General features: G+C 34.6%; 1 protein-coding gene across 10 annotated transcripts; it reads left to right on the forward strand.

Moving 5' to 3' along the window:
* Positions 1 to 1,081: 1,081 nt before the first annotated feature.
* Positions 1,082 to 12,314, forward strand: LOC107915146 (retrovirus-related Pol polyprotein from transposon RE2). 10 transcript variants are annotated; one of them, XM_041103350.1, is made up of 6 exons: positions 1,099 to 1,764; positions 1,877 to 2,387; positions 7,464 to 8,157; positions 8,244 to 8,611; positions 8,693 to 8,848; positions 9,058 to 12,314. In XM_041103350.1, exons 3-6 carry the CDS (start codon positions 8,039 to 8,041, stop codon positions 9,063 to 9,065), a joined length of 651 nt encoding a protein of 216 aa, XP_040959284.1. In that variant the 5' UTR covers positions 1,099 to 1,764; positions 1,877 to 2,387; positions 7,464 to 8,038; the 3' UTR covers positions 9,066 to 12,314. The 10 variants fall into 10 exon arrangements, with proteins under 10 accessions (XP_040959278.1, XP_040959279.1, XP_040959281.1 ...); XM_041103345.1 differs by having other exon boundaries at positions 1,083 to 1,764; positions 8,244 to 8,848; XM_041103347.1 differs by having other exon boundaries at positions 1,083 to 1,764; positions 7,464 to 7,555; positions 7,628 to 8,848.
* Positions 12,315 to 26,907: the final 14,593 nt, after the last annotated feature.

Genomic DNA, 26,907 nt, shown 5'->3' on the forward strand with positions numbered 1-26,907 from the left:
TAAAGGGAATGAGCTTTTTACAGGAATGATGAGTAAATATTCATGTCACTCCATCCCCTATTTATAGTACATAGAAAACCTAGTTTGTTCCTATTTAAACTCTAAAAGATAAATAAATATATAATCTAAAATTAAATCTAAATAATATCATAATAATCTTTAAAATAAAATTCGAATTTCAATAGTCTTCTGTTCATAAATCTCTTCTTTGAATTTTTGCCCCAAGTCTTTTGCACTTTGTATTTTCAGCACCATTTCTTCCCTATTTCGCATGCTGACCCATTTTGTCTTTAAATTCACTCTTTTTGCCCCCAAACTTCATTTTGCTTTCAATTTAGTCCCTACAAGATAAACCATAAAAAAACCCAAATTAGTAGGATCATACTCAAAATATATATATGCAATTAACACATAAAAGTATGTCATTTTAGACTATTATCACTTATGTTAAATTAAAGTAGGTTAATTAAATTGTAAATTTTTGCGTAATAGACTCGTTACCTGATAGTGCAAATATTGGACACAAATTTTAATTTATCAGTTCTAATAATTTTTTAACATGGTTCCTGATAATCTTAATAACTTTTATCTATTTATGTCATACGCATATTATAATGCAAGCACAATTTTATCTATTTTTGATAGGTTTAAATTATGTCATAGAATTAATTATTTTTTAAAGTTAACTTATAGAGTAAATATTTGAATATTGAAATATAATTCAAGTTTCAACACTTTTTATATATTTGAAATTCAATCTTTGTATATTTTTGGAAATTTTTTTTAAAATTATTAGTTGACATAGTATATAAAACAAATAATGTCATATCACTATAAAGTATACGAAGACTACCATATATTATTAAAAATTAATATTTTAGTTAGTATTTCCATTAAAGAAAAGTGATTTCATCCTTTTTTTGAAAACTTTTTTTTTTTGACAATAAAGGATTGGGCTTTACAAAACTGAAAACAAAGCATACATCAAAATCCACTAGGAGCCCTTAGAGATCACTGGCATAGGGCAAAACAATTAAAACATTAAAAGAAAAAAAAATAGAATATATAAAAAAAACGAAAGCCAACCCATTCCTCGGGAATCCTACTCATCCCATCTATTGTCATCATTGCAAAACACCTACAGTTTCATTTCCACTAATCACTTTCCTCTTCCCTATCCCTTCCATATTTGTATTTTCACAGAAGCAATTTTTATCCTTTCTGCTTCTTGGGGACTGAGGCACTTCCCTATTGTTCCTTTAATCTGGTTTACGAATCCACTCATCCTCCATCGTTCTCATTGTGAAGCCCGGGACCGCTTCTTCCAGGTAAAACTCCTCTCCATTTCTTAAACTTTCAACTACTAATCTGTGTGCAAGTTGATTAGCTTCATGATTTGCATGTTTAAACTGTATAATATGAAATATGCTATTGTGATACTGTATGAAATGAAATATTCTATTCCTTATGTTTGGACATATTACTGCATTTCTTCATTATCGTTAGAGAATCGCCTTTGATAATTGCCTAACCCCCAACTCAACCCTGTTTTAACTGCCCATGAACATGCGAGGGCTTCTGCTGCAAATGCTGAGCCCACATTTGAGTGGAATATTTGAACATGATGTAATCACTTGCCCTTGTGCATTTCTGGCTACAATTCCCATCCCAGATTTGAAAAACTCCTTATCAAAGGCTACGTCAAAGTTAAGTTTGATGCATGTTCTCGAAAGGGGCTTCCGTTATGCATAGATCACCTTCTTGGTAACCCCCTTTTCCTTGACACCTTCTATTTCTTTAATGTATCCTTGAATGGACCTTGATATGTCAACCATCAATTTAGCAGAATGTTCATGCATAGATTTGTTTCTTGCAGTCCACAAGATCCACAGACCACAACAGAATGATATGGGTTGAAGTACTGAGCAGTTGTTGAAAACCTAAGTAAGCCACTCGAACATGTCCTATATCGAATTTAATAAGATCTTAGGAAAAAAAATTAACCCCACACATCCTTTGCAATAGGACAACTCATAAACACATGATTCATAGTTTCAGCACCCTCCCCACATCTTAGACACATCACATTGGCAACTAGTCTTTTGTAATGCATGTTTGATAGCGTAGGGATGAAATTTTTTGAAATATGAAATATTGTAATCTTGATATTAGAGGGTAGATTTAAGCCCTAAAGTTGCTTATAAAATTCTCTAGATGCAGTTTGTAATTCATCTAGGATAGGAGTAGGAATACCTGTCTGTTAAAATTTGTAAGCACTCCTAACGGAGAACTCTACTAAGGACTCACCTGCCCACACCATCACGTCCTCTTGAGGATTCACTACCAACGAGATTCGAAGTATCCTGGCTGCATCAACATTTGCAAAGGTACTGATAATAATATCTCTCTTCCACTCCCTAGAAGTACTGTTAATTAGACCGGCAATCATAGAAACATTAGGGTTTCGAACTACACTGCTTAATTTATAAATAATCAAACTCGATAACCAAGCATGATTAAAAGTTGAAACTCTATCACCCATTCCAACTCGCCAACACATCCCGTCTTGTAACACCTTTCAAGCTGACCAAATGCTTGTCTAAGTGTATGAGGCACAATGCTTTAAATTTGCTTGCATAAAATTTGATTGAGGATAATAATTCGCTTTATGCACCTAAGCTAATAACAAATCCGGATTAGTAAGAAGCCTTTATCGCTGCTTAGCTAGAAGGGTCACATTAAAATTCCTAGAACTCCTGAAACCCAACCCCCCATTTTCCTTTAAGTCGTAGAGTTTTCCCCAATCACACAACGTTTCTCATGAGCCTTTTGCTACCAAAATCTTGCTACAATACTTTCCAAATCACCACATAAAGACTTTGACAAAAGAAAACAAGCCATTGTGTAGGTTGGAATGGCTTTGAGAACAGGTTTAATAAATATCTCCTTGCCCCATTGAGAAGGAATCTAATACTCCAACCATCAATTTTTTTTTCATGCGATCTTTCAAAACTTGGAAATAGGTTTTTTTTTATTTCTCCCTACCACGTACGGGAGCCATAAGTATTCCTCTGGGTTGTTTGAGTATCTAACACCCAAAGCTGTCGAAATTTTCCCCCTCACCAAATCAGAAGTGTTCGAACTAAAATAAACAATAGATTTGTCAAAATTCACACATTGACGTGAGCAACTCTCATATTCCTTTAAAATCTTCTTTAAAACCTGTACACCCTTCGTTGTGGCCTCCCCAAAAAGAACACAATCATTTGCAAATAATAAATAGGAAATCTGGGGTCCTCCCCTACTTGCCCTTACACCTTGTCTAAATCCTCTAGAAGGCTGAAACGAATCCCTCATGATACCATTGATGCTAACCAAATAAGAGATTGTCAAGACACACTTCACCACTATATCAATCTAAGGCTTTATAAAACCCATCTTCTCTATCATGGCCCTTAAAAAGCCCCACTCGACCCTATCATAAGCCTTGCTCATATCTAATTTTAAAGTCATAAGCCCCTTTTGACCACTCTTTTTTTTGACGAAATGTGTACAAGATTTCATAAACAGGCAAGACATTGTCTGAGATCAACCTATCCGGAACGAAGGCACTTTAGGCTCTATCAATACAAACATCAAGGATCCTTTGAAATCTATTAGCCACCATTTTAGCTATAATTTTATAAATAACATTGCACAAGCTAATGGGCCTGAAATTTATCATACTAATGGAATTTGAGATTTTTGAGATTAGGACAATGTTTGTAACATTCATTTGATCTAAACTCACATCCTCATTCAAAAATCCTAAACAGTATAACATTACCTCTCTTCCAACAATGTTCCAATACCACTAAAGAACTAAAGTCGAAAAACCATTGATTCTCGGAGCTTTCGTTGGCCCCATATCTTTCAAAGCACGAACAACCTCCTCCTCTGTATATTTTTTGGTTAACATCACATTAGCATCATCAATAATACACCGTTCGACCCCTGAAAGAATATGAACCAACTCGCTACCCTCCTCCTTACTCTCAAATAGATGCTCGAAAAAACCCCTTACAATTTTTACCATTTCAACTATATCCCCCGTCATTCTACCATCCCCATACTCCAAACACTTGATAGTATTCATTCTTTTCTGATGGGATGCATACTTATGAAAAAAGGTCGTGTTTTTGTTCCTTGCCTTTAACCAATTTGCCATTACTCTTTGTTCCTAGAAGACTTCATCTTTTTTAATTTCCAAATTTAGCTAAATTTTGAGATTAATGAAGCCAGCAAAATTTTCATCATCATGGTCCTCGTTCATCAACATCTTAAGTTTACTCATAAGCTCTCTTTTCAAATCAGCACGTTTTTCTTTCATTTTCCTATCCCAGCACAATAATCTTCCATGAAGCCTATCTAATTTTGAAAAAATCTCTATCGAACCCTCATACCAAAGTCTTTATACTTCATTCTTAAAAGAATCTTCCATTGTCCACCAAACTTCAAAAATAAAGTCCTACCTCCTTTTGTACCCTCTCTTTGAGATGTTTGAAACAGAAGAGGGCAATGATCCGAAAAAGAGTGAGGGAGATGTCGAATCGTAGTATTTGGGAAATGCCCCAACCATTCCTCATTTGTCACCCCTATCTAACTGTTTCATAATATTCGTTTCCGGCAAATTACATCTTTCCCATGTGAACCATGGACCCAAATACCCCAAATCCACTAATCGATAATCCTTTAACAAATCCCGAAACAACTCCATTTTACGTTCAACCTTTGGAAAGCCTCTTTCTTTTTTGAAGAATACATTATTTCGTTAAAATCACTGCAAACAATCCAAGGCAATTCATATTTATAACTTAACCTCCTCAAAACATCCCATGAATCCCTTTATTACTCACCAAAGACAAGCCATAAAACCCAGTAAAACGCCACTCCTCTTCCTCTCTCTCTACCTTAACCATCACATCAATATGATTTTTTGAGAAGCTTTTCAAAGTAATCCACACACTCTCTTTCCGTGCTAAACAATACCTTTATCGTGAACCATTTGTCCCTACCGTAAGCCTATTTACAAAACCACACCTTCTTACTGCTTTCATTATTTGCTAATCCAGTTTCACCTCCATAAAGAAAACTAGTTGGGGATTATACAACTTCAACATATGTCGAAGCCGTCGAACAGCCCGTGGGCTCCTTAAACAATGAACGTTCTAGCATATGGTTTTCATTGTGCCTGGTTGGCTTGCCTCTTAGTAGTTGCCAATCTTAATTGAAGATTTGTAGAAAGGTTTTCCGAAACCTTCATAGCAGAAAATTCATCCCTAAATTATGTTGATTTTACACTCTTAATTTTATCCGTTTCCTATTATAGTTGCAAAAAAAATGAGGCTCTACTTCAAATTCCCTGTTTTCAATTCAAATTTCCATTTCCCAGGCCCATTATCGCCCTTACTCTGTTCAGATGTTACCCCCTAGCCATTCGTTTCCATTTTTTTAAAAATTGTAGGCCCCACCCTCCAAATTCATGCCCAAATCATGTTGTACACTATTCGAATATAAGATTTTTCCCTCTAATATTGCTAATTAATCCATCATAGTCCATTTGTCCAATTTTTTATTTTTAGGAAGTGGGTCCCTACGAATCACACATTCACTCAAATTATGCATTTGTTTAGGAGAATCCAAATCTGACACAAGTACCTCAGCTCCCTATTTTTCCGCCGACGCTGAAGCTATCGCCATGTTCCCTATTATTGTTGCCACCCTATTACTTGAAACATTCTATCCTACGGTCGCATCATCTTCGCTAGTATAGAAACATTGCGACATCATTTTTTGTAGCAACCCCTATTTGCATAGTCTCATTCTCCAATAAATTCGACCCAACTTTAAAAGCCAGAGAGTAAGGAAGTTTGTCTTTTTCCATCTTTCGAACTTCACTCTTTTCACATTACATTCCTTGATTCCATGCCCTAAACGCCTACAACCAAAATAGAAATTCGACAAAGACTCATATTTAAAAGGAAGCCATTTACTTTCTTGAGCACCCGTTGAGATAAAAATCCCTCTTCGTAGTGGTTTTTTCACATCTAAATGAACTTTTATCCGACCAAAATCCCCCTTTTCTTCTGATCTCATGATCCCTCTAAAAGTTGACCCAACTACATGCATTAAATTTTTTTTATCACACTTTGGCGGGCATGGACCAACCTTAAACCAAAAGGGTGATGAAGTCAAGTGAATGTTATTGCACTCCATCGCCTGTAGCAAACCTTCAAAAATAATTAACTGCCGTTGAAACAACCATGGGCGCCCCTCTAAAACCATCTTTAGATCATTGCCACTTTCAAAAGAGATCTAAAAGAGATTTTGCCCCGCCACTTGAATCTCAAATTTCCTTTTTATCTTCCAAATACTCCTCATCTAGGCCCTAAAATTGTTTGGATTATATGATTTCCTTGTCCATACAGTACAAATTACCATCAGTTTATCATTAGGGACAATCAGCGAACTCTTAAGAGTCAGTTGAATCAATTATTCTTCCAAAAAGGAGATTACATCTCTCCTCATCTTATCACAAAGTCACCACTCCACTCCAACCCAACCATAGTAGCCACTGTTTCTCTGGAACACTTAGAGAGAGCACTATTGACTCTTTTTTTTTAGAATTTTTCTTTTTGAAAAGTTAATGGTCAGATTAAACACAAACAAAAAAAGAGTTAAATGGATAAAAACTATAAATATTAAAAGGTTAAATTTATCACTATACCAAAAAACTTAAAAATTATCTTTCTTATTAAACCCTAAAATTACAAACACGAGGTAACTGTGGGCTTTTTAATTATTATATGATATATATTGTTTTGTCTTGCTTCTTTTTCTTTTTTTATTCTTGTCTTGCTTTGGGGTTTTTATTATTATAATTTTATATCTTATTTTATTTGACTTATACTGTAACTTGGATCCGAACCAACCCAAACCATAAAAAAAATAACAAATAAGAATTGATTACTAAAAGTTTTTTGGATGATAATAAATGGCAATTAGATGAAGCAGTTGTGAAGAATGGATCTGAACCAGCCCTTAACACTAACTCAATCTATTTTAATCACTCTTCCTAAGTATAATGTGAAAGACGATGAAAAACCATTTTGTTTTGAAGGTGCAAAAGTGTCAAATATTGTACTACAACAGAATTTCTCAATACCATGAAATTACTGCATCATCAAAAGATCAACACGTGTGATTTTATCTCAACCAACTCAATGAGCTGTCATCAGCACATTTCTTAACAACCTTTGTCAATGATTTGTTGACACGTATCATGGTTCCCCTCTACTATATTCATGTATAAATCCATTACTGTTTGTAATGTTTGTGATATGGAAAATACACAAAAGAATCATATTATCATCATCTTTATTCTTATTATGTCATTCTAATTTTCTAACTTCGTATCTGAGCAGGTTTTCAATGCCTTCCTCTTCTTAGTCTGACCCACCATCGTTGGTGGTGGATGACGGTTCTTTCTCAACCTCTACTGATTCTTCTTCCGGCAGTAAGATGTTCTCCTCTAAGAAATTTACTCTCATTTTGGATTATACAAATTTTTTAGCTTTGGAAATAGCAGATTCTTCTTGCTGTCAAATCTTTCAAACTCCAGCGGTATCTTGATGGTTCGATTGAGCCACCGCCTCAGGTTGTTATGGATTCATCTAGGAGTGTCAAGATCAACCCTGCCTTTGAAGTTTATGAGCAGCAGGACAACGCTCTTGCCTCTTGGTTGCTTTCTTCTGTTGGCCCCACTGTTCTTCCTCATCTAATTGGTCTTGATTCCGCCTCTCAAATTTGGAGTGCTCTCACAACTCTCTTTCGAAGCAAAACTACATCACGGCTCATGCATTACCGTCAGCTATTACACTCTAAAAAAAAGGGGATCTAGCAATGAAGGACTACCTTATGAAAATCAAAATTATTTGCCAGCAACTTGCAAGTTGTGGGGAGGCTATAAGTGAACCTCAACAAGTCACAGCCATTCTCAATGGACTTCCCTCTAAATTTGACTCTATTATCACTATTATTTCTGCGACTCCCACACCAGCCACAGTTCATGTTGTTTCTACAATTCTACTTGATGCCGAATCCCGTCAACAATCTATGGTAACTGAATTTCCTCCATCAGCTAATATTTTTTAGTCTAATACTGCTTTTACTGCTTCTTCGCCATCTGCTTTTCCAAGTTACAGGCCGTCGTCTAGTGAAGGTTCTCGAGGTAGAAGGAGGGGTCGATCGTCATCTCGTATTCAATGTCAACTTTGTGGTAAAATTGGCCACACTGTTGACCGATGTTACCATAGGTTTGATCCATCATTTAAAGGAAATGCTTTTCGACCATTTCCATCACCACCATTTGTCGTATCAATGCCCACTTCATTGCCGGTTCAAGCTATGTATAGCATGTGTGCCCCTCCATCTCTTTTGGGTGGTTATGCTTCATCTTGGGCTACTCCTGGTCCTTATCATACAACTGCCTTGATGTACACAGGATTAATTGGGTCCACTATGACACCTAGTCCAAATACACATTTGAATACGAGACTTCCTCCACAAACTGGTTAGAATCCATTTGTTTCATGTTGGCCTACTGGCGTTACTACCTTATGACCAAGTGCTACTACTATTTTTGGGACTTCAGATGCTTCCACAGGATCAGTCTCTCAAACTCCTCAAGCGCATATTGCAACTCCAGCTCTCCTAGATGATAATGCTTGGTACCCTGACTCTGGTGCCACTCATCACTTGACCAGTTTCGAGACTTCTTTAACCTCTAGTGTTCCTTACCTCAGTTCAGGTAAAGTGTTTGTTGGTAATGGAAATTCTTTACCTATAGCTCATGTTGGTCAGTTATCACTCTTGTCTTCTATTCGTCCACTTTATATGAACTCTCTCCTTCATGTCCCCGGAATAACAAAAAATTTGTTATCTGTGTCAAAGTTTACAAGGGACAATAATGTTGTTTTTGAATTTTATCCTAATTATTGTCTTGTTCGTGATTTGAAGACAAGTGATGTGCTTCTTCAAGGTTCTATTCACAATAGGCTATATTGATTGCCATCTACACTATCATCCGCTCTTTCATCTGAATTTTTTTCTCGCTGTTGTGCTGCGGAGACTTGTACTTCTTTGGACTTGTGGCGTCAATGTTTGGGTCATCCATGTAGCTCAATACTAAGAAAAGCTTTAAATGATTGTAATGTTTCCATTCATGGAAATAAAGAACTTAGTAACTGTGTTGCGTGTCATCTTGGAAAAGAACATAATTTACCATTTTCTCTGTCTCATACGGTGTATAATTCTCCCCTTGAGCTTGTTGTTACGGATGTATGGGGGCCAGCTCCAATGATTTCAAATGGGTATCGTTATTATGTTGCCTTTACGGACGCTTATACTCGGTACACTTGGGTTTATTTTCTTAAGAATAAATCAGATGTCTTGGCTGCCTTTATGAGTTTTCATAGTCAGGCTGAAAGGCTTCTTGGTTGTAAGTTGAAAACCCTTCAATCTGATAATGGAAGAGAATTTAAGGCACTTAATTCTTATACTTAGCAACATGGTATTCTTCATCGGTTCTCTTGCTCTCATACGTTGGCTCAGAATGGATTGGTTGAACGCAAGCATAGATACATTGTTGACACTGGTCTTGATCTACTTGCTCATGCCTTTATGCCTCTATCGTATTGGTACGAAGCCTTCAATAGTGCTGTATTTTTGATCAATCGGTTGCCATCTGCACCTCTCGGTAATATTTCACCTTATGAAAAACTATTTGTTCAAAAACCTGATTATACTTTTCTTCGTGTTTTTTGCTGTCTCTGTTTTCCAAACCTTAGACCATATAACTCCCACAAATTATACTTTCGATCGACCTCCTGTACATTTCTTGGATACTCTCCCATTCACAAAGGCTATAAATGCTTAACCCCTAATGGTAAAACCATCATATCACGTAATGTAACCTTTTCAGAAAATGAATTTCCCTTTAAAAAAACTCAGCCACCTCTGTCACCTATATATTACTCTACACCCATGTTGCCTTTACCACCACCTACTCTTAATCCCTTTCCCAATACCCCTTTACAACCCCCACACGTTATTCACCCCTCATTATTTCCTACACACAACCCTTCATCCGACATACATTCTCCTATCTCTACGGGTCACACCACAACACCACCTACCAATCTTCCTACTCCTATGGACCCCATCACAACACCACCTACCAATCTTCCCACTTTTATGGATCCCACCATCCACCAATTTAACGTCTCCTTTATGTCCCTTATCTTCACCTACACCATCTGCACCTATCACTAATCCCAAGTCTTGCTCATCTCTATTACCCCAACCCAGTATTAATCAACATCCCATGCTCACTCGTAGTAAAGCAGGTATCTTCAAACCAAAAACATACCTTACAGAGCCAATCGATTCTTCCATTGATATCCCTACTGACATACATGTTGCCATGAGGTTTCCACACTGGCAGACAGCAGTTCATGATGAGTTAAGTGCTTTGATGGAAAATGAGAACTGGACTTTATGCGTTCTACCACCTAACAGGCGAGCAGTGGGTTGTAAATGATTATTTAAAACCAAAAAAAAAAAGTCAGATGGTTCTATTGATCGGTACAAGGCTCGATTGGTGGTAAAGGGTTTCTCACAACAAGCTAGATCAGATTTTGTCGAAACCTTTAGTCCAGTTGTTCGCCCGACTACCATTCGTACTGTTTTAACTTTAGCCGTGATGAATAATTGGCCCTTAAGATAAGTAGATGTAAATAATGCTTTTCCTAAGGGTTCACTTGATGAAGAGATTTATATGACTCAACCACCGAGTTTTGAAAATTTCAATGACAATGGTACTCAACTCGTTTGCAAATTAAAGAAGGCCATATATGGGTTACGTCAAGCTCCCAGAGTATGGTTTAATACTTTTCATAGTTTTCTTATTGGTAAACTTGGTTTTCAGCCCTCCAAGACTGATTCATCCTTGTTTGTTTGGCTCTCTTCTTGTTCAAAACTATATCTTATGGCCTATGTTGATGACATTGTTATTACGGGAAGTTCTCCTAGTGAAATTTCTAATGTTGTGCAACAGTTGCATGCTGAGTTCTTCTTAAAGGATCTTGGTAATCTCAATTTCTTTCTTGGCATCGAAGTTACTCGTAATTCTTCGAGTCTTGTCCTAACACAACACAAGTTCATCACTGATTTACTATCTACAGCTGGACTTCTTGGTGCTTCTCTTGCTCCAACACCTATGGTTGAAAGTCCCTTACTATCTTCCACTGATGGGTCACCATTTCCCGATGGACACCTTTACCGAAGTATTGTTGGCTCACTTCAGTATATTTGCCTCACTCGTCCTGATCTTTGTTGTTGTGTCAACAAACTTAGCCAATATATGAACAATCCGTTGGCTACACATTGGAAAGTTGTAAAACATGTTCTTCGGTATCTCATTGGCACTCTTCATCATGGTCTATGTATCACACCGGGTGATCCTATTTTGGTTCCCTTTTCTGATGCCGACTGGGTTTCTTCGATTGAAGATAGACATTCTACATCGAGTTTTTGCATTTTATTTGGGCCAACCCCCGTGGCATGGTCTGCAAAGAAGCAATCAATTGTATCTCGATCGTCTTCTGAAGCAGAATACCGTAGTCTTGCTAATTGTGTGTCTGAACTTATTGGCTTGCAACATCTTCTTGAAGAACTTGGAGTAAAGACTTCCCATACACCCATTGTTTGGTGTGATAACTCAGTTGTGGTTTCAGTTACTACTAATCCTACACATCATGCTAGAATGAAGCACGTAGATATTGATCTACACTTTGTTCGTGAAAAAGTTCTTGCTGGTCAATTAAGCGTAAATTATGTTCCCTCAGCAGATCAACTAGCTGATATCTTTACAAAGCCAATACCACTTCGCAATTTTTCTCATTTTAGCAATCAGCTATATCTTGTTGACTCCATAAAGTTTGCAACATAGAAAAGAAGAAGACGGGAGAATGTCAAAGATTATACTGCAACAGAATTTCTCAATACCATGAAATTGCTGCATCATCAAAAGATCAACACGTGTGATTTTATCTCAACCAACTCAATGAGCTGTCATCAGCACATTTCTGAACAACCTTTGTCAATGATTTGTTGACACGTATCATGGTTTCTCTCTACTATCTTCATGTATAAATCCATTACTGTTTGTAGTGTTTGTGATATGGAAAATACACAAAAGAATCATATTATCATCATCTTTATTCTTATTATGTCATTCTAATTTTCTAACTAAAAGAAGCTTGTGCATATTACTATTGGATTTGCAGCAACACTTGCCTGGGCGAACTGATGGTCGATGGTCGATTACACTCGACGGAGGCCTTAATGTCATCAATGGTTTGGCTGTCGGTCAACTTATTTCTGACATCGAGACTTGGGCCGGTGTCCTTAATTCCACCTATGGTATGATTGTCAGTTAAGGCTTTTCCTACACTAGGACTTAGGCCGTAGTTTACCGTAAACTTGTTTCCCACATCAGCAGGGCTGGAGCTGGTGACCTTAATGCCTCTGATGGTTCGACTATCGCTAAACTTGTGTCCTTCACCAGGGCTTAGATTTGATTCTTTGATTGCTCCACAGGCAAAGTTTTGAGACATGAGGATATCAAAAGGATCACCAGCTCCAATCACAATCACAAAGGAACTCAACAGTAAAACAAAAGAAGCAAAGATTATAAAATATTGATTCCTGCCATCATGGTATCGGAAAAGTTTATGTGATAAACAGAGGATATGGGATTATTTGGGATGAATAATAAGAATACTGACTCTCTATTTATAGAGATCAGTGAGTAAATTTGTAGCAGTTTTTTTTTTACTAGAGAGATATTCAGTCCATGCAATTATACTTAAAAAAAAAAAATCAATCCAAGCATATAGGCATATATTTGTCTGTATTCAACATCAATGCTATTTAAGTTTCATTCACGAGAATAAAACATATTTTATAATCAGTCATTTGCATCTTTAAAGAGTAAAGAAGCACTTTTGAAGGAAATTTTTTGCTTCTCAAAAGTACTTTTGCCCCAGATGAGAAGTTAAAACTTCTAGTTTTATTAAAATATAATAATATTAACTAATTTGAATATTATTTAAATGTTTATTTGTTACTTTTTAACACCATGTCTAAAATAAACATTTTATTTCTCAAAAGCACTTTTTGGCAGCAATACTAAACACTTAAATCTTAAACCAAACATTCAAAATACTTTTCAAAACTATTTTTCCAAAGTAATTCTCAAAAACAATGCTAAACTAGCCCTTAATCATTACTATTTACAATGGATACCCTAATTTTGATAATATCAATGTTAATAGTATATTTGGTACAAAATATAAATTTAAAAACAAATTTTAATACATTAAAAAACTTTGAAAAAATATTCTTAAAAACACATTATATCAAAAGCTCCTGGAGTTCAAGTAACATAAACGGGACAAATTCGAATCAAAGAATACCTTAAAATAAAAATATCTTAAAATTTAATTAAACTTTTTATTTTTTTTTTATTTTTATAAGGATAAATGGTAAACTCATTCATGAAAGTTTTTTATTTCCATGAAAATTATAAAATAATTACTTTTTAAGTATTATCAATCATTAACTTATTAAAAGTCATATAAATATAAATACATTAAAGAGCTGGATTTTCTAATTTTTCTTTTATAAAAGTTTAGCTAATTAAGTTAAAAAAGTAATTATAATTTAAATTTAAACCAATAATAGTTACTTATCTATTACTATATATATTTGAGAATTATTATAAAAATAAATAAAATATGTTTTAAAAGACAATTATACTTATTAATATTTTCAAAGGGAAAATGCATGTATGTATGTTATTAGTTTTAAGTTTCCAACACCAAAGACTCTTTTGCAATTTCATGGTTCAGAGGATCAAGGGATCGGTTAACTGTAGCCAGGGGGATACAGTCATCAATAACTTGTTGAAAAAATAAATAAATAAATTATTAAAAAATATTTTTATTAATTTATTGTAATTAATTTTTGTAGTAGGAGTAATTTGTGAATTTAGTTCGTGTACTTTAATTTGGTCAATTTTAATGTTTAAATTTTTCGAATTTTGAAATTTCAACTACAACTCAAACAAAGTAGTTAAATCAATTAGATTAAAATTTTTTATTAATCACATACCATGCATAAGTTACGGATTGATTCTTTGCTTTTTCAATTTGTTCACTCTTAGTCACTATACTTTTCAAAATTTGAAATTTTAGTCCTCATTCAAACAACAACCCATTAAATCCATTAATAAAAATAATATGGTTTTTTTCACTGAATTTTATATGGAAATACCAAGTTGATGTTGTAACGCCCCAAAACCCGGCTTAGAAGTTTAAACCGAATCTTCAAGGTTACATTGATCACCGAAGTGATCGTAGGAAAAGTTTAGTTTAACAAACCGAAAAACATTGCAGTATTTAAGTTACATAAAATTTTCAGTTATAAAATCCTAATATTTCAAAAGAAAATACAGTCCCAATGACACTTACATGCGTAAAACACAAAATTTCGTACCACAGTTTTCAAAACAGTACTTACAATTCACAGTGTTCAATTATAAACTCAGAAATTATTAAAAATACTACTAAAGCCTATTTTTAACCGTGACTGTCCGAGACCTCTACATACCGAGTCCAGCATTAGAATTCAAAAATGTACCTACAGGGGGAAACACTATGGGAGTGAGCTACACGAGCTCAGTGAGAGTTTGACACGTATCTAACACGGAATTACAGATTAGAAACCAAAGAGTAGTTTGATAACGAACAGTACTTATAGAGATATGCAAAAATAGAAAGCAAACTCGGAACCAACGTCCCAAACAATCGTAATAGTCAAAGCACACCAAATCACACACAAAATACTCAACAGATAAAGCCATCAACGGTGGAAACACAAAAATATACACACTTTTTCATGCCCTTTCTAACTCAAATTCATGCAGTTTCAATAAATTCTTGTCAAAAAATATTTAATTATTATAAAATAATTAAATTGTACTTAAATTATGAACATGTTGAATTTTACTTAATTTTATAATAAATTTTGATTAATTTTGATCATTTTCGACGGATTTGCACAAAGGACGAAAAACAGCTCGACAATCACTGCTCGAAGCGCAAAATTGAGAAGCAATTTGAAGCACCAAGGCGAATTAATTTTTCAGCCTAAGACGGTCCAAATTATGTGTATTAATTCATAATATTATTAATTTTAATTTTTATCCAATTTAATTTGGGTTAAATAAATTATTATTAACTAATTATGAAAAATGACCCAGTTGAGCTGAACAGAGAAAACCGATCCAACCAAGCACTGGGCAGTCCAAAACCGTCCCACATGCTGACCCAATCAGCTTGCTTGGCTGATTATTTGGCTTGCAAAATGGCCCTTGAAGACTCCTTCAAATTGCATTCAAACCCCTCCACTATTTATGCTTTTCTGGATATTCCCCTACCTTAAATATCATGTTTGAAATCATCAAACATGCCACATGTGTGGGCGGCCATGGGGGGAGTCTTTGGCTGCTGAATTTGGCTATTTTTAGCAGCCTTCTCAACCTATAAATAACCCCATTGGCTGCTCACTTAAACATTATCTCAAACCCATTCATCTCTTCACTTCTCTCTCAATTATCTCTATTCATTGCTCTTCATTTTCTTCCCCATTCCCTTGCCGATTTCACCTCTTGAAAAAGAGTCATTCAACCACCATTTAGAGTAGCATTCAAGTGTTCGTAGAAGCTTCGGTTCAACAAGAACAACCAGAGAAGGAGGAGCGGAGCAAACTAGTCAAACCTCGGAGAAACACCGGATTTGATTCTTGTTTCTTATCCTTTTAATTTTATTGTTGTTGTTATGAACATGTCTATGAATATTTGTGATGTTAATATGTTTAATTTAATTAATATGGCTTAAATTTAATTCGTGTTAGGTTGATTGCATTTCGTCTACTTGAGTTATTAAAATTGTGTTTGTGTTGTTATAGGCCTCGGTAAGATGTTTGATTAAGTAAAACCATGAATAGGTTATTCTTGCATTACAATTGTAAGGTAACTAATGAATTAATTATTTAAACAGATTGAAATTGTAATTAATTGACACAATACTTAATCAGTACATGTTTATTCATCTAAGGTAGTTGAGGGTTAAATTAGCAACGGTATGTAACGATACATTAGTCTTGCATAACTTGTAAGATTATTGTGATTAAACTGTTTCAAGGTAGAAATACATTGTTACCTCGCGTAATCTTTTATGTGCTTATGAGATTGAATTAATTGTTTGAATTGGCATAGAGATATGTACAAAAGATTATTTTAATTTCATAAGTATGTATGTGCATTAACACATTTGCTTATTAAAATTTGTTTAATCGGTTGAATTGACATAGAGATATAGTCAAGAGATAAATGAAACTTTTATTTTATTTTTATTTTTTAAAATTTAGTTTTTAATCACTTTTTCAAATCAAAATATTTTTCTTCACCAAAGTGTTTTAAAATTGTATTCATAAATAATTCTTTTAACAGTCCCTGTGGGTACGATAACTCGACATTTGCTTGTCACTTTATTACTTGTAATTGTACACACTTGCACATTTCCGTCGTTCCAAACGGGTTGATACAAAAATACTTATCATCACAATCCAAAATGTCACTACGTTACCTCCTCAATGCGCGCAGAATTAGTCATAAATGTTATGGCTAATAGACAGATTACAAACAAGTAGCTCACATCTAGATACATATAAATGTAGTCAAGTATTAAAAACCTACCCATCTAGCCAAAACACCTTTCTGTCCCCCGATCACACCCCCAAAGAGCTATTTAAGCTCATCCAACCAAACACACCCTTTAGGACCTCGAAAGGCCCATCTAACCCTACACACCATGTATGTGGTCTAAGCCAATCAGATTATTATACGCAGCAAAGCTGATGTATATACAGTACAGAGCATTACGGTAACCCGCTGTACAGATATGTTGAAGCTTAAACTGCCAGATCAAATAATAGTACGCAACAAAGCTGACGTACATGCGGTACAGTGCGGTAAACCGTTGTACCGATAAGTTTGCAGTTAAACTGCCAGATCAGATCAGAATTAGTCTTCCTTCTCTTCACAACCAACCCAAAAATTACTTTATACAAGTGCATGTATGCTTACAACCTCACAGAAACAATGAACACGTCGACAGACAATCAGACAGAAACAAACATGCACACACCCAGCTAACCAGGTTCAGAATCAAATATCTCGCACAACAGTCACAAATAACACATAATTCGAAGCCTAGATCAGAGTCTTAACTACCCTCACTAAAGCCTAGTCAAGGGTCGGAACACACAGACCAATTTTTACATGAAAAAAAACATACACCAAATGCCCCTTCAACTCTAATAGATCAGAAACATGCCATAGAGAACTACGTTTTACTAAACTTAGAAGCTAAACGTACTACACATTTACCAAAACACTTAGAACATGTCAAGTTTCACACAATCGAGACATCAATTTAAAATTGAAGAGTTTGAACCCACATCTGATTCGTGATCAGAGATGTCCAGAACTCGACTCGATGACCAAAAAATCGAAGCTCTTGAAATCCACAAACAGCCGTTTTAAAAAAAACAAAACAAAGAAAGAGAAAAAATAGAACGTTCAGAAAGAAAGGAAATAAATAATAATAAAAATAATAAAATAAACACTAAGTAAAGAAAATAATTATCTAAACCTTTAAAACAAAACAAAAAAAATAGTCCCTCAAAACACTTCTGAGGACTCAAACTCGAGACCTGAAGGCACACTAACACACTACCAACCATCAGACCAGCAGACTCATTCTGTAACTTAAATGCGTAACTAAACACAATAGCACAACCTACTCACTGACCCTAACCACAAAGCTCAAAACTTTTAACCCTTAAATCAAGGGTGTTACAACTCACCCCTCCTTAAAGAAATTTCGTCCCCGAAATTTCCAACTAACGGAACAGTGGTATAACACAAGCTACACCATTACGCTCCCGCTATGCACCCTAGTCCCGAAGCGCTACCACGCTAGACTTGAATTCAAGACCTCATACACACACCCAAAACACTTACTCACTGAAGAAAATACACATTTTTGTCTTATCACACACAATTACTATGCTCTAATCAAAACATCGAAACATTCACCACCATACAAGTCTCAAAATCGTCGAGAAAACTCTAGGATCTGATGTTCTATGGACCCGCATCAAAAGCATGCTCCCATTTTTTTTCCAGCAGTTGCCCGGATGATGCTTTTTACAGTGCTCACAAAACGGAGCGCTTGCACCACTAGCGGCACCCTCTGCAAAACCTTTATTGCCTCTCAAATGCATTTTAACACGCTTCGCAGACTGAGGCTCCAACCTCGGAGGACTACGATATCTTTTCTTGCCACAATCTACGCACCTAGCTTGAAGCATTTCTCTAGTCCTCTCTAACCTAGCCTCAAACACTTTCTCTAGCACTTCCCTCACTACTCAAGTCAATGCCTCCGTACCAAGCTCCGAATTGTCGCTACCAGAAGTTGACAGAATCGTATTAACCTTCGAATCTTGAACAAACACACATCCCAGAGAAGCAGACAACTCTTCGCGCTCTCGCTTACCTTCAGAATCCATATCGATCTTATACCTAAGCTTTAAGAATCTACAATTTCCAAAATTGCACACAAGCATAAATGTCTAAATATTGCAGTTCTAGGCTTATTCAACTAATCTTACAATTCCCTAAGTTTAGCTCGGATCAGCATCGGAGTCTCGGACATCTCATTTTTGCAAAATTTTTTTCTAGTCACTAGTCATTTCAAAAAACTATGGTATAGTTTCTCGAAATTTTTTTCTTTAAAATGATCACATGCGTACACAGTTATGTAAAAACACAAGCCAAGTTTTTGTAAACCTGACTCTAATACCACTAAATGTAATGCCCTAAAACTCGATGTAGAAGTTTAGACTAAATCTCGGAGGTTACATTGATCATTGAAGTGATCGTAGGGAAATTTTAGTTTAACAAATCGAAAAGCATTGCAGTATTTAAGTTACGTACTTACGTGCGTAAAACACAAAATTCTGTACCATAGTTTTCAAAACAGTACTTGCAATTCAAAGTGTTTAATTATAAATTCAGAAATTATTAAAAATACTACTAAAGTCTATTTTTAACCGTGAATATTCGAGACCTTCGCATATCGAGTCCAGCATTAGAATTCAGAAATGTACCTACAAGGAGAAACACTATAGGAGTGAGCTACACGAGCTCAGTGAGAATTCGACACGTATCTAACACAGAATTATAGATCAGAAACCAAACAGTAGTTTGATAACGAAAAGTACTTACAGATATACACAGAAACAGAAAGCAAACTCAGAACCAACATCCCAAACAATCGTAACAGTCAAAGCACACCAAATCACACACAGAATACTCAACAGATAAACCCATCAACGGGTCGATACAAAAAATACTTATAATCACAATCCAAAACGTCACTACGCTAACACCTTAATGCGCGTAGAATTAGTCATAAATGTTATAACGAACAGACATAATATAGACAAGTAGCTCACATTTAGATGCATATGAATGCATTCAAGCATTAAAAGCTTACCCATCCAGCAAAAACACTTTCCGTCCTCCGATCACACCCTAAAAGAACTGTTTAAGCTCATCCAACCAAACACACCTTTTAGGACCTCGAAAGGCACATCCAACCCTACACATCTTATGGTCTAAGCCACTCAGATCATAATACTTAGTAAAGTTGACGTATATACAGTACAGAGTATTGCGGTAACCCGTTGTACGTATATGTTGCAGTTTAAACTGCCAGATCAGATAATAGTATGCAGGAAAGCTAATGTACATACGGTACAGTGCGATAAACTGTTGTACCGATAAGTTTGCAGTTAAACTGTCAGATCATATTAGAATAAGTCTTCATTCTCTTCACAACCAACCCAAAAATTACTTTATATAAGTACATGTACACTTACAACCTCATAGAAACAATGAACACATCAGCAGACAGTCAGACGAAAACAAACATGCACACACCCAGCTAAGCAGGTTCAGAATCAAATATCTCGCACAACAGTCACAAATAACACATAAGTTGAAGCCCAGATCAAAGTTTTAACTATCCTTACTAAAACCTAGTCAAGGGTCAGAACACACAGACACATTTTCACATAAAAAACATACACAAAACTAAAACTGGTGACTTAAGGCCACACGGCCGTGTGCTCTGGCCGTGTGGAAAAGCCTAGGCCGTATGGGGGGTCAACACACCCATGTGGGAGGAGGCACATGCCTGTGTGACTGAGGCATACGCTCGTGTGAGCCAAGGACATGGCCGTGTGAATAGGCTGTGCAACTATCTATCCATTTGTGCTAAAATAGAGTACAATGTAGACACGGCCGTGTAAGGGTCTCACACACCCGTGTGGGATCCCTAAATCCCCAAATTAGCCACACAGTAGTTTGTCACCAAATCACTAAAACCTTAATTCCCAAACACACATGCTCGTATGCCCAGGGGACACGGCCGTCTAAAAATCGACTAATTTCCCAAATTCACCACACGGCTGTGTGGCATGAATTTTTGTCCAAAAACCCTAATCCCCAATTCCACACGATCGTGTGAACCAGCACACGCCCGTGTGGTCTTTCATATGGTCCCGAAACCACTTCGAAACGTCCTGCAAACCAGGAATTCACACACCAAACGCCCCTTAAACTCTAATAGATCAGGAACATGCGATAGAAAACTAAGTTTTACAAAACTTAGAAGCAAAACCTACGACACATTGACCAAAACACTTAGAACATGTCAAGTTCCATACAATCGAGACAACAAATTAAAATTGAAGAGTTTGAACCCACACCTGATTCACGATCAGAGACGTCTAGAACCCAGCTCGATGACCAAGAAACCGAAGCTCTTCGAAAACCACAACACAACCATTTTCAAAAAAGAGAAAAGAAAAGAAGAAAAACAAAAAAAGAAAACAAAGAAGGGGGAAAAGGAGAATGTCCAGAAAGAAAGAAAAGAAATAATAATAAAAATAATAAAATAAACACTAAGTAAAGAAAATAATTATCTAAACCTTTAAAACAAAAAAAAAATGTCCCTCAAAACACTCCTAAGGACTCAAACTCGAAACTCAATGGCACACTAACACATTACCAACCACCAAACCACCAAACCCATTCTGTCACTTAAATGCGCAACTAAACACAATAACACAATCTACTCACTGACCCTAATTACAAAGCTCAAAACTTCTAACCCCAAAATTAAGGGTGTTACAGATGTGGTATTACACCTATACTATATTTGTTGTATAAGATTTTAGAAATAATATAATTTAACTTGACAAATTTAATGGCTACAATTTGTTCAAGATTTAAATTTTAAAATTAAAAAAATTACAATAAAAAATATGACTAAATTAGACTGTAAGGACTAATACCAAAATTTCATCAAATCAATTATTGCAAGCAATAAAATTTCCTTTAAGCCCAAATACCGTGAGATTTAAACTTGAGATTCAATGACCTCTTTCTTATCATTAAGTTAAGATCTCATTAGCAAATAATATAACCATATGAATATAAATTCTACAAACTTTACTAAAAACAGAACGGTTGTAGCCACCACCACCGTCCCCACCGTAACCTCTATCCGGTAAGCTACCTAAACCCGCCGTATGTAAATTTGTATCTTCAAATGATAAAGAAAATAAATTTGAGAGAAACCGAGAAAGGAGAATAATTTGGAATTATAATTAAGCTGGGCTTGAAAAGTACGAACAAGGCCCATTAAAATATTTAGTTGGGCTATTTTTGTATGAAAACCCATTAATCTGGGGCTTTAACTAGTTCTAAAAAGCTTTGCCTAAATGGAACTATTTATGAAGTAAATTTGGGTAGGATTAAAACTAAAAAAATCATAATAAATTAAAATTATTTTAAAATGTTATAATTTTTTGTTTCAATAGTAAATTGAAAAAGCTTCAGATATAAAATTAATTTATTTAAAAGATAATATAAATAAATAGTTTTAAATGATTAAAATGATATAACAATACGTTTTAATATTTGATTCAATGATTGATGTTAATTTTTTATTTAAAAATTCATTTAAAATTTGGGTTTCTTAAAAATATATTTTTTTTAGTTGTTTAAGATAAGAAAATTTACTTTTTACTTTTTGGGTACATGATACAATATGCCAATTTTTTCAATCACATGTAAAATTTCCATTTTCAAGACTCATACATGAACATGAATTTGTATTGGAACTCTTATTGGACACTTGTATTTGAATAACTTAGTTTGACTATTCCATTTAAAATATCAATTATGTCAAGAGAAAATCCTTAAATGGAATACCAATTATGCCTAGAGAAGATCCTTTTAGAACTTTATAATTATAAAATTTGATGAATTGTGACATAGCCATTGTCATTGGGAAAAACCCCAAGTTGATGAATCAGCTAATAAATTGATTTTCCTTTGAAAATACAATGAATAAATATAACTAAAATAAAGTATAGGGATTAATAATAATAAATATGATTCCCAATTGGATTGCATTTTGGCTTCAAAAAGGCAACCAATGCTTCATAATAGTTATACTCAAAACTCAATTTGTCTTGATAGAACTATACTTCAAAAAGGTAACCAATGGATTGCTTGTCCAAATAATGTTTCATATATAAGAATTTATATAAAATTGAGCTTGGAAAAGTTTTAAATTTAAAGAAAAAAATAATTTTAATTGTTTATTATTACATTAACATTTGAATCTTTATTTTTATTTTTACTATTAAATTTTGAATATTAAAAATATTTGGGTAAATAATACTCAAGTGCATTTTGGATTGGTGATTTTAATTGTTTATTAAAATATAAAACATTCCTGAGAGTTCGAGTAGTATATCCAGCATTCAGGAAGTGATCCCTTGTCTTAGCAAAGTTTGTATAATCCTATTTTGTTTTAAGTATGGCATGTACCTACGTTGAGTCGATTTTTAGTATAACATGTGACTTATGAACTTTTGGGAGTTGGAATTGGTATTTTGGAACTAATTATATGTTCGGATTGTGCAATTTAGGTTGTCATAATATTTGCTAATGTCTAAATTATGGCATGCTATTAGTTTATATGGTAGTGTATGCCTATATACATGTAAACTTATGCCAAGTAGGCTAATGGTTAGCACAATGATGTTGCTTAGGTGCTTGAAGGAAAATGATGAAATGAATGGAATGTATATATGTATGAAAGGTATTATGCCTTATAATTCAACCTATTGTATGTGTTTGTTTGCTGAAAATTATGTTATGGAAGTGTAAATTAGTTGATTTGTTATTTTTAGGTTGGTGTCAATTTGGTACCATTTAGAAATAGAATGTCACGTCGCGTCGTCGACCATATGTTGTCGTGATGAGATCTAGTCCATATGACATGCCATGATGGTGAGCCATGATCATTGAGACAGGGCTAAGTTAGTATGTGGTGTCACAACGAGGAAACCCCGAAGTCACAATGTCAACTCCAAACTTTGAAAACATTATAGTTTAGTCCTAATTCGACATTGGGTTAGCATTAGAGCTTTTGTAAGCTCGTATAAGACTCGGGAATGAATACAAATAATTTTATACACTTATGTAACACCCTAAATTTTGAAATTTTACGTGTTAAAAAACCTATTAATAATTAAGTCTCTGTATCTGTGACTAAGTGCTCTGTTTATGTGTTTGAGGTTAGGGTTTTAAGTCCCTTTTCTGGAAAATTTTTGCTATTTGTTTTGAATCAACCCTTACTTTGAACTTTTGACTTGAATTTAATTCTATGTGATTTTGTGTTAAGAATGAGCATGTTGGTTCGATGGTTAAGCTTCTGTATACCCTTTAATCTCATGTTTGAGTCTTTACGTAAGCGTAGCAGGGATATTTTTACTACTCTTCCCTTCTTTTCCTTTCCCATTTCACGTTTGTTTCCCTTTAGTTTGTTCCTACCATTTTCTTTCTTCTCTAGTTATTTTTTTTATTTTACCTATTGTTAATTCTTGCTGTCGACTTGTCGGGGGAAATTGTGTCTCGTTGTTTTCGACTAAAAGGTTAATTGCATAAGTTGTTGTTGAATTTCTATTAATATTTGTTCTCGTTTGTTTTTTTCTTTTAAAAATGTGGTTTTGGCTTAGTTTTTCGATTTCTTAGTTTAAGTTCTGATTGGATTTCTTTTAGGCGAAGATTGTGACGGCATTGTCCCTCCATCGAGTTAATTTCGCATATTGATGTTCGTAAGAGGGTGAGTGTATAGTTTTTGAGTTGGGTTTGTGTTGAAGTTTTTGATATATTTCGTCTGATTGTTTAATTAGCTTTATAGTTCAATTAAATCGTGTAATTGAAATTTTGATTATCGTTTTTAGGTTTTGGGATCACCTCTGTTACTTCTACGACAAACCCGTATCAGGTGTGTTATGAAAACCTGAAATCTTACGAACGACAGAAGTCGAAAAACATGGCTGTCGACGCTACATGGCCATGTGGTAAGCCGTATAAGCCACACGGGTGTGTGTCAGACCGTGTGGTAGGTCGTCTAACCCATTGTTTTAAAATTAGAGGCACATGGACTAGAGATACGGGTGTGTGTCTAGGTCGTGTAACTCACTATTTTGGAATTAGAGTCACATAGGCTAGAGACTTAGGTGTGTGTCCAAGGCATGTGAAAGATGTTTTGGGTCTTGAGTCGCACGGGCGTGTGGTAGACTGTGTTACTCACTATTTTGAGCTACACGAGCATGTGCTAGGTCATGTGACAGATCGTGTATGACATTGATATGGGCTACACAGGCGTGTGCTAGGCCATGTGAATCCGTATGGGCATGTGGGTCAAAAATCAAGATTTTTCCCTAGGGTCGTAATCGTCGTTTATATCAAATGTAGGCCTACCATATGGTCCGTATGATATGAATTAGACAATTAAATTGTTATCTGACGATCTGTTATTGAATAATCTGTTATTGTCATATACATATTTTATATGAAATTTGATAAGTAAGTGCGATAGCATTACATGAATATGATCTGAATTTGTACTACTGTACACGCATATCTGATATCTATTAAATCTGCATCTACATTGGGTTGGGATTGTGAAAAAGAGGAAGCATGGGCAGTGTAATAATTTGCTGAATTTGGTGGCTAAGCCATAAACATATATTTGGCTCTGGCGATTTATCGCATTCTGATCTGGCAGCTAGACTGCAATTATTTGGAAACGTGACACACAATCACTATGCGGTGTGTAGGGATAGATGGAGATGATGTGTAGCGGTTGGGGGTAGGAACTTGCATCTGTATATGAAATGTTCTGAAACTGTATATGATATTCTTTATTTCTGTTTTTGTATCCATTTTTGATAATTTACTGATTAATGGGAAATCGAAATCACATATGTTATGTTACTGATTAATTGTAAATGTAAGTTGCACACTGAGTTGTAAACTCATTTATCCGTTCTTTTGGATTACAGGTAACCCACAGACTTAGGCGGGTCGGCGTGGCGGGAGCTCAGTCATCTATTTTCTAATTATTTTACTGTTTTATCTAGACTTATACTATGGTGTGTTTTATTTCGGATTACAATTTATGAGTTTAGATTTCCACATTTGGTTTAACTATATAAATAATTTTTGACTGTTGAACTTTGAATGGTTGAAGGTTGGACTTTTCCGAATGATTCGATGTTGCTCTCCAGACTTGGTCTTAACGTCTGGGCCAGGAATGGAGTGCTACAACTTGTTTTTGATTATTTAATGGTATAAATCGAATGTGAAATGATCGTTGTTACTCTGACAACAAATGTAGTACCTTATAACTCGAACTTGACGATCAAATCGGATATGGGATGTTACAAATTCTTATATTCTAAAATTAACCCAAACACATATTCTAAAATATTTATGCCCAAACCCAAATATATTATCCAAAGCCCTAACCTAAATAACTTACCCATTATTACTCAAACCTAAAATAAACTTATTATATCCTATATCTGAAGCCTAAAATAAGAGAAAAAATTGAATGCAGTTTGTAAAAAGTAAAAAACAATCCAAATTTTAATTTAATAAAATAAAATTTTAAACAAATTAACTACTTATATTATGTCTAGAAATATAATAAATGATATAACTATTCGTATTATAATGTGTATTGTTATATTATGTAATATTATATTGTGAATACTACAACTATTATACTATATCATAAATCTCATTATAGTATATAATTATTGAAAATTAAATTATATGTATTATTTACACTTAATGAAATGTAAATAAACTTCATTCAAAAACTGAGACTATATCAACATTATTAGTTTGGTTTACAATTTAACATCATATGAACCTAATTGAATTTAATTACAGAATTTAATATAAAAATTATAAGTTAATACATCATTAATTATATATAATATATTTATAGCTATATATAGTATTGTATATTGTTATATTATGTAATATCGTATCATAAACTATAATTTAATATGTACAAAAACTACTCCATACTCAGCGGATGAAGGCAAGAAATTTTCTAGAGGGGTCGAAATTAAATTAAAATTTTTTGTAAGAGCCAAAATGCAACTTTTTTTCATCATAACTTAAAACTTTATAATTTTGGAAAGGCTAAATCATAATTTTATCTTTTTTGGGAG

This window comes from Gossypium hirsutum, chromosome D10, assembly GCF_007990345.1.
Source record: "Gossypium hirsutum isolate 1008001.06 chromosome D10, Gossypium_hirsutum_v2.1, whole genome shotgun sequence".
NCBI classification, from domain to species: Eukaryota; Viridiplantae; Streptophyta; class Magnoliopsida; order Malvales; family Malvaceae; genus Gossypium; species Gossypium hirsutum.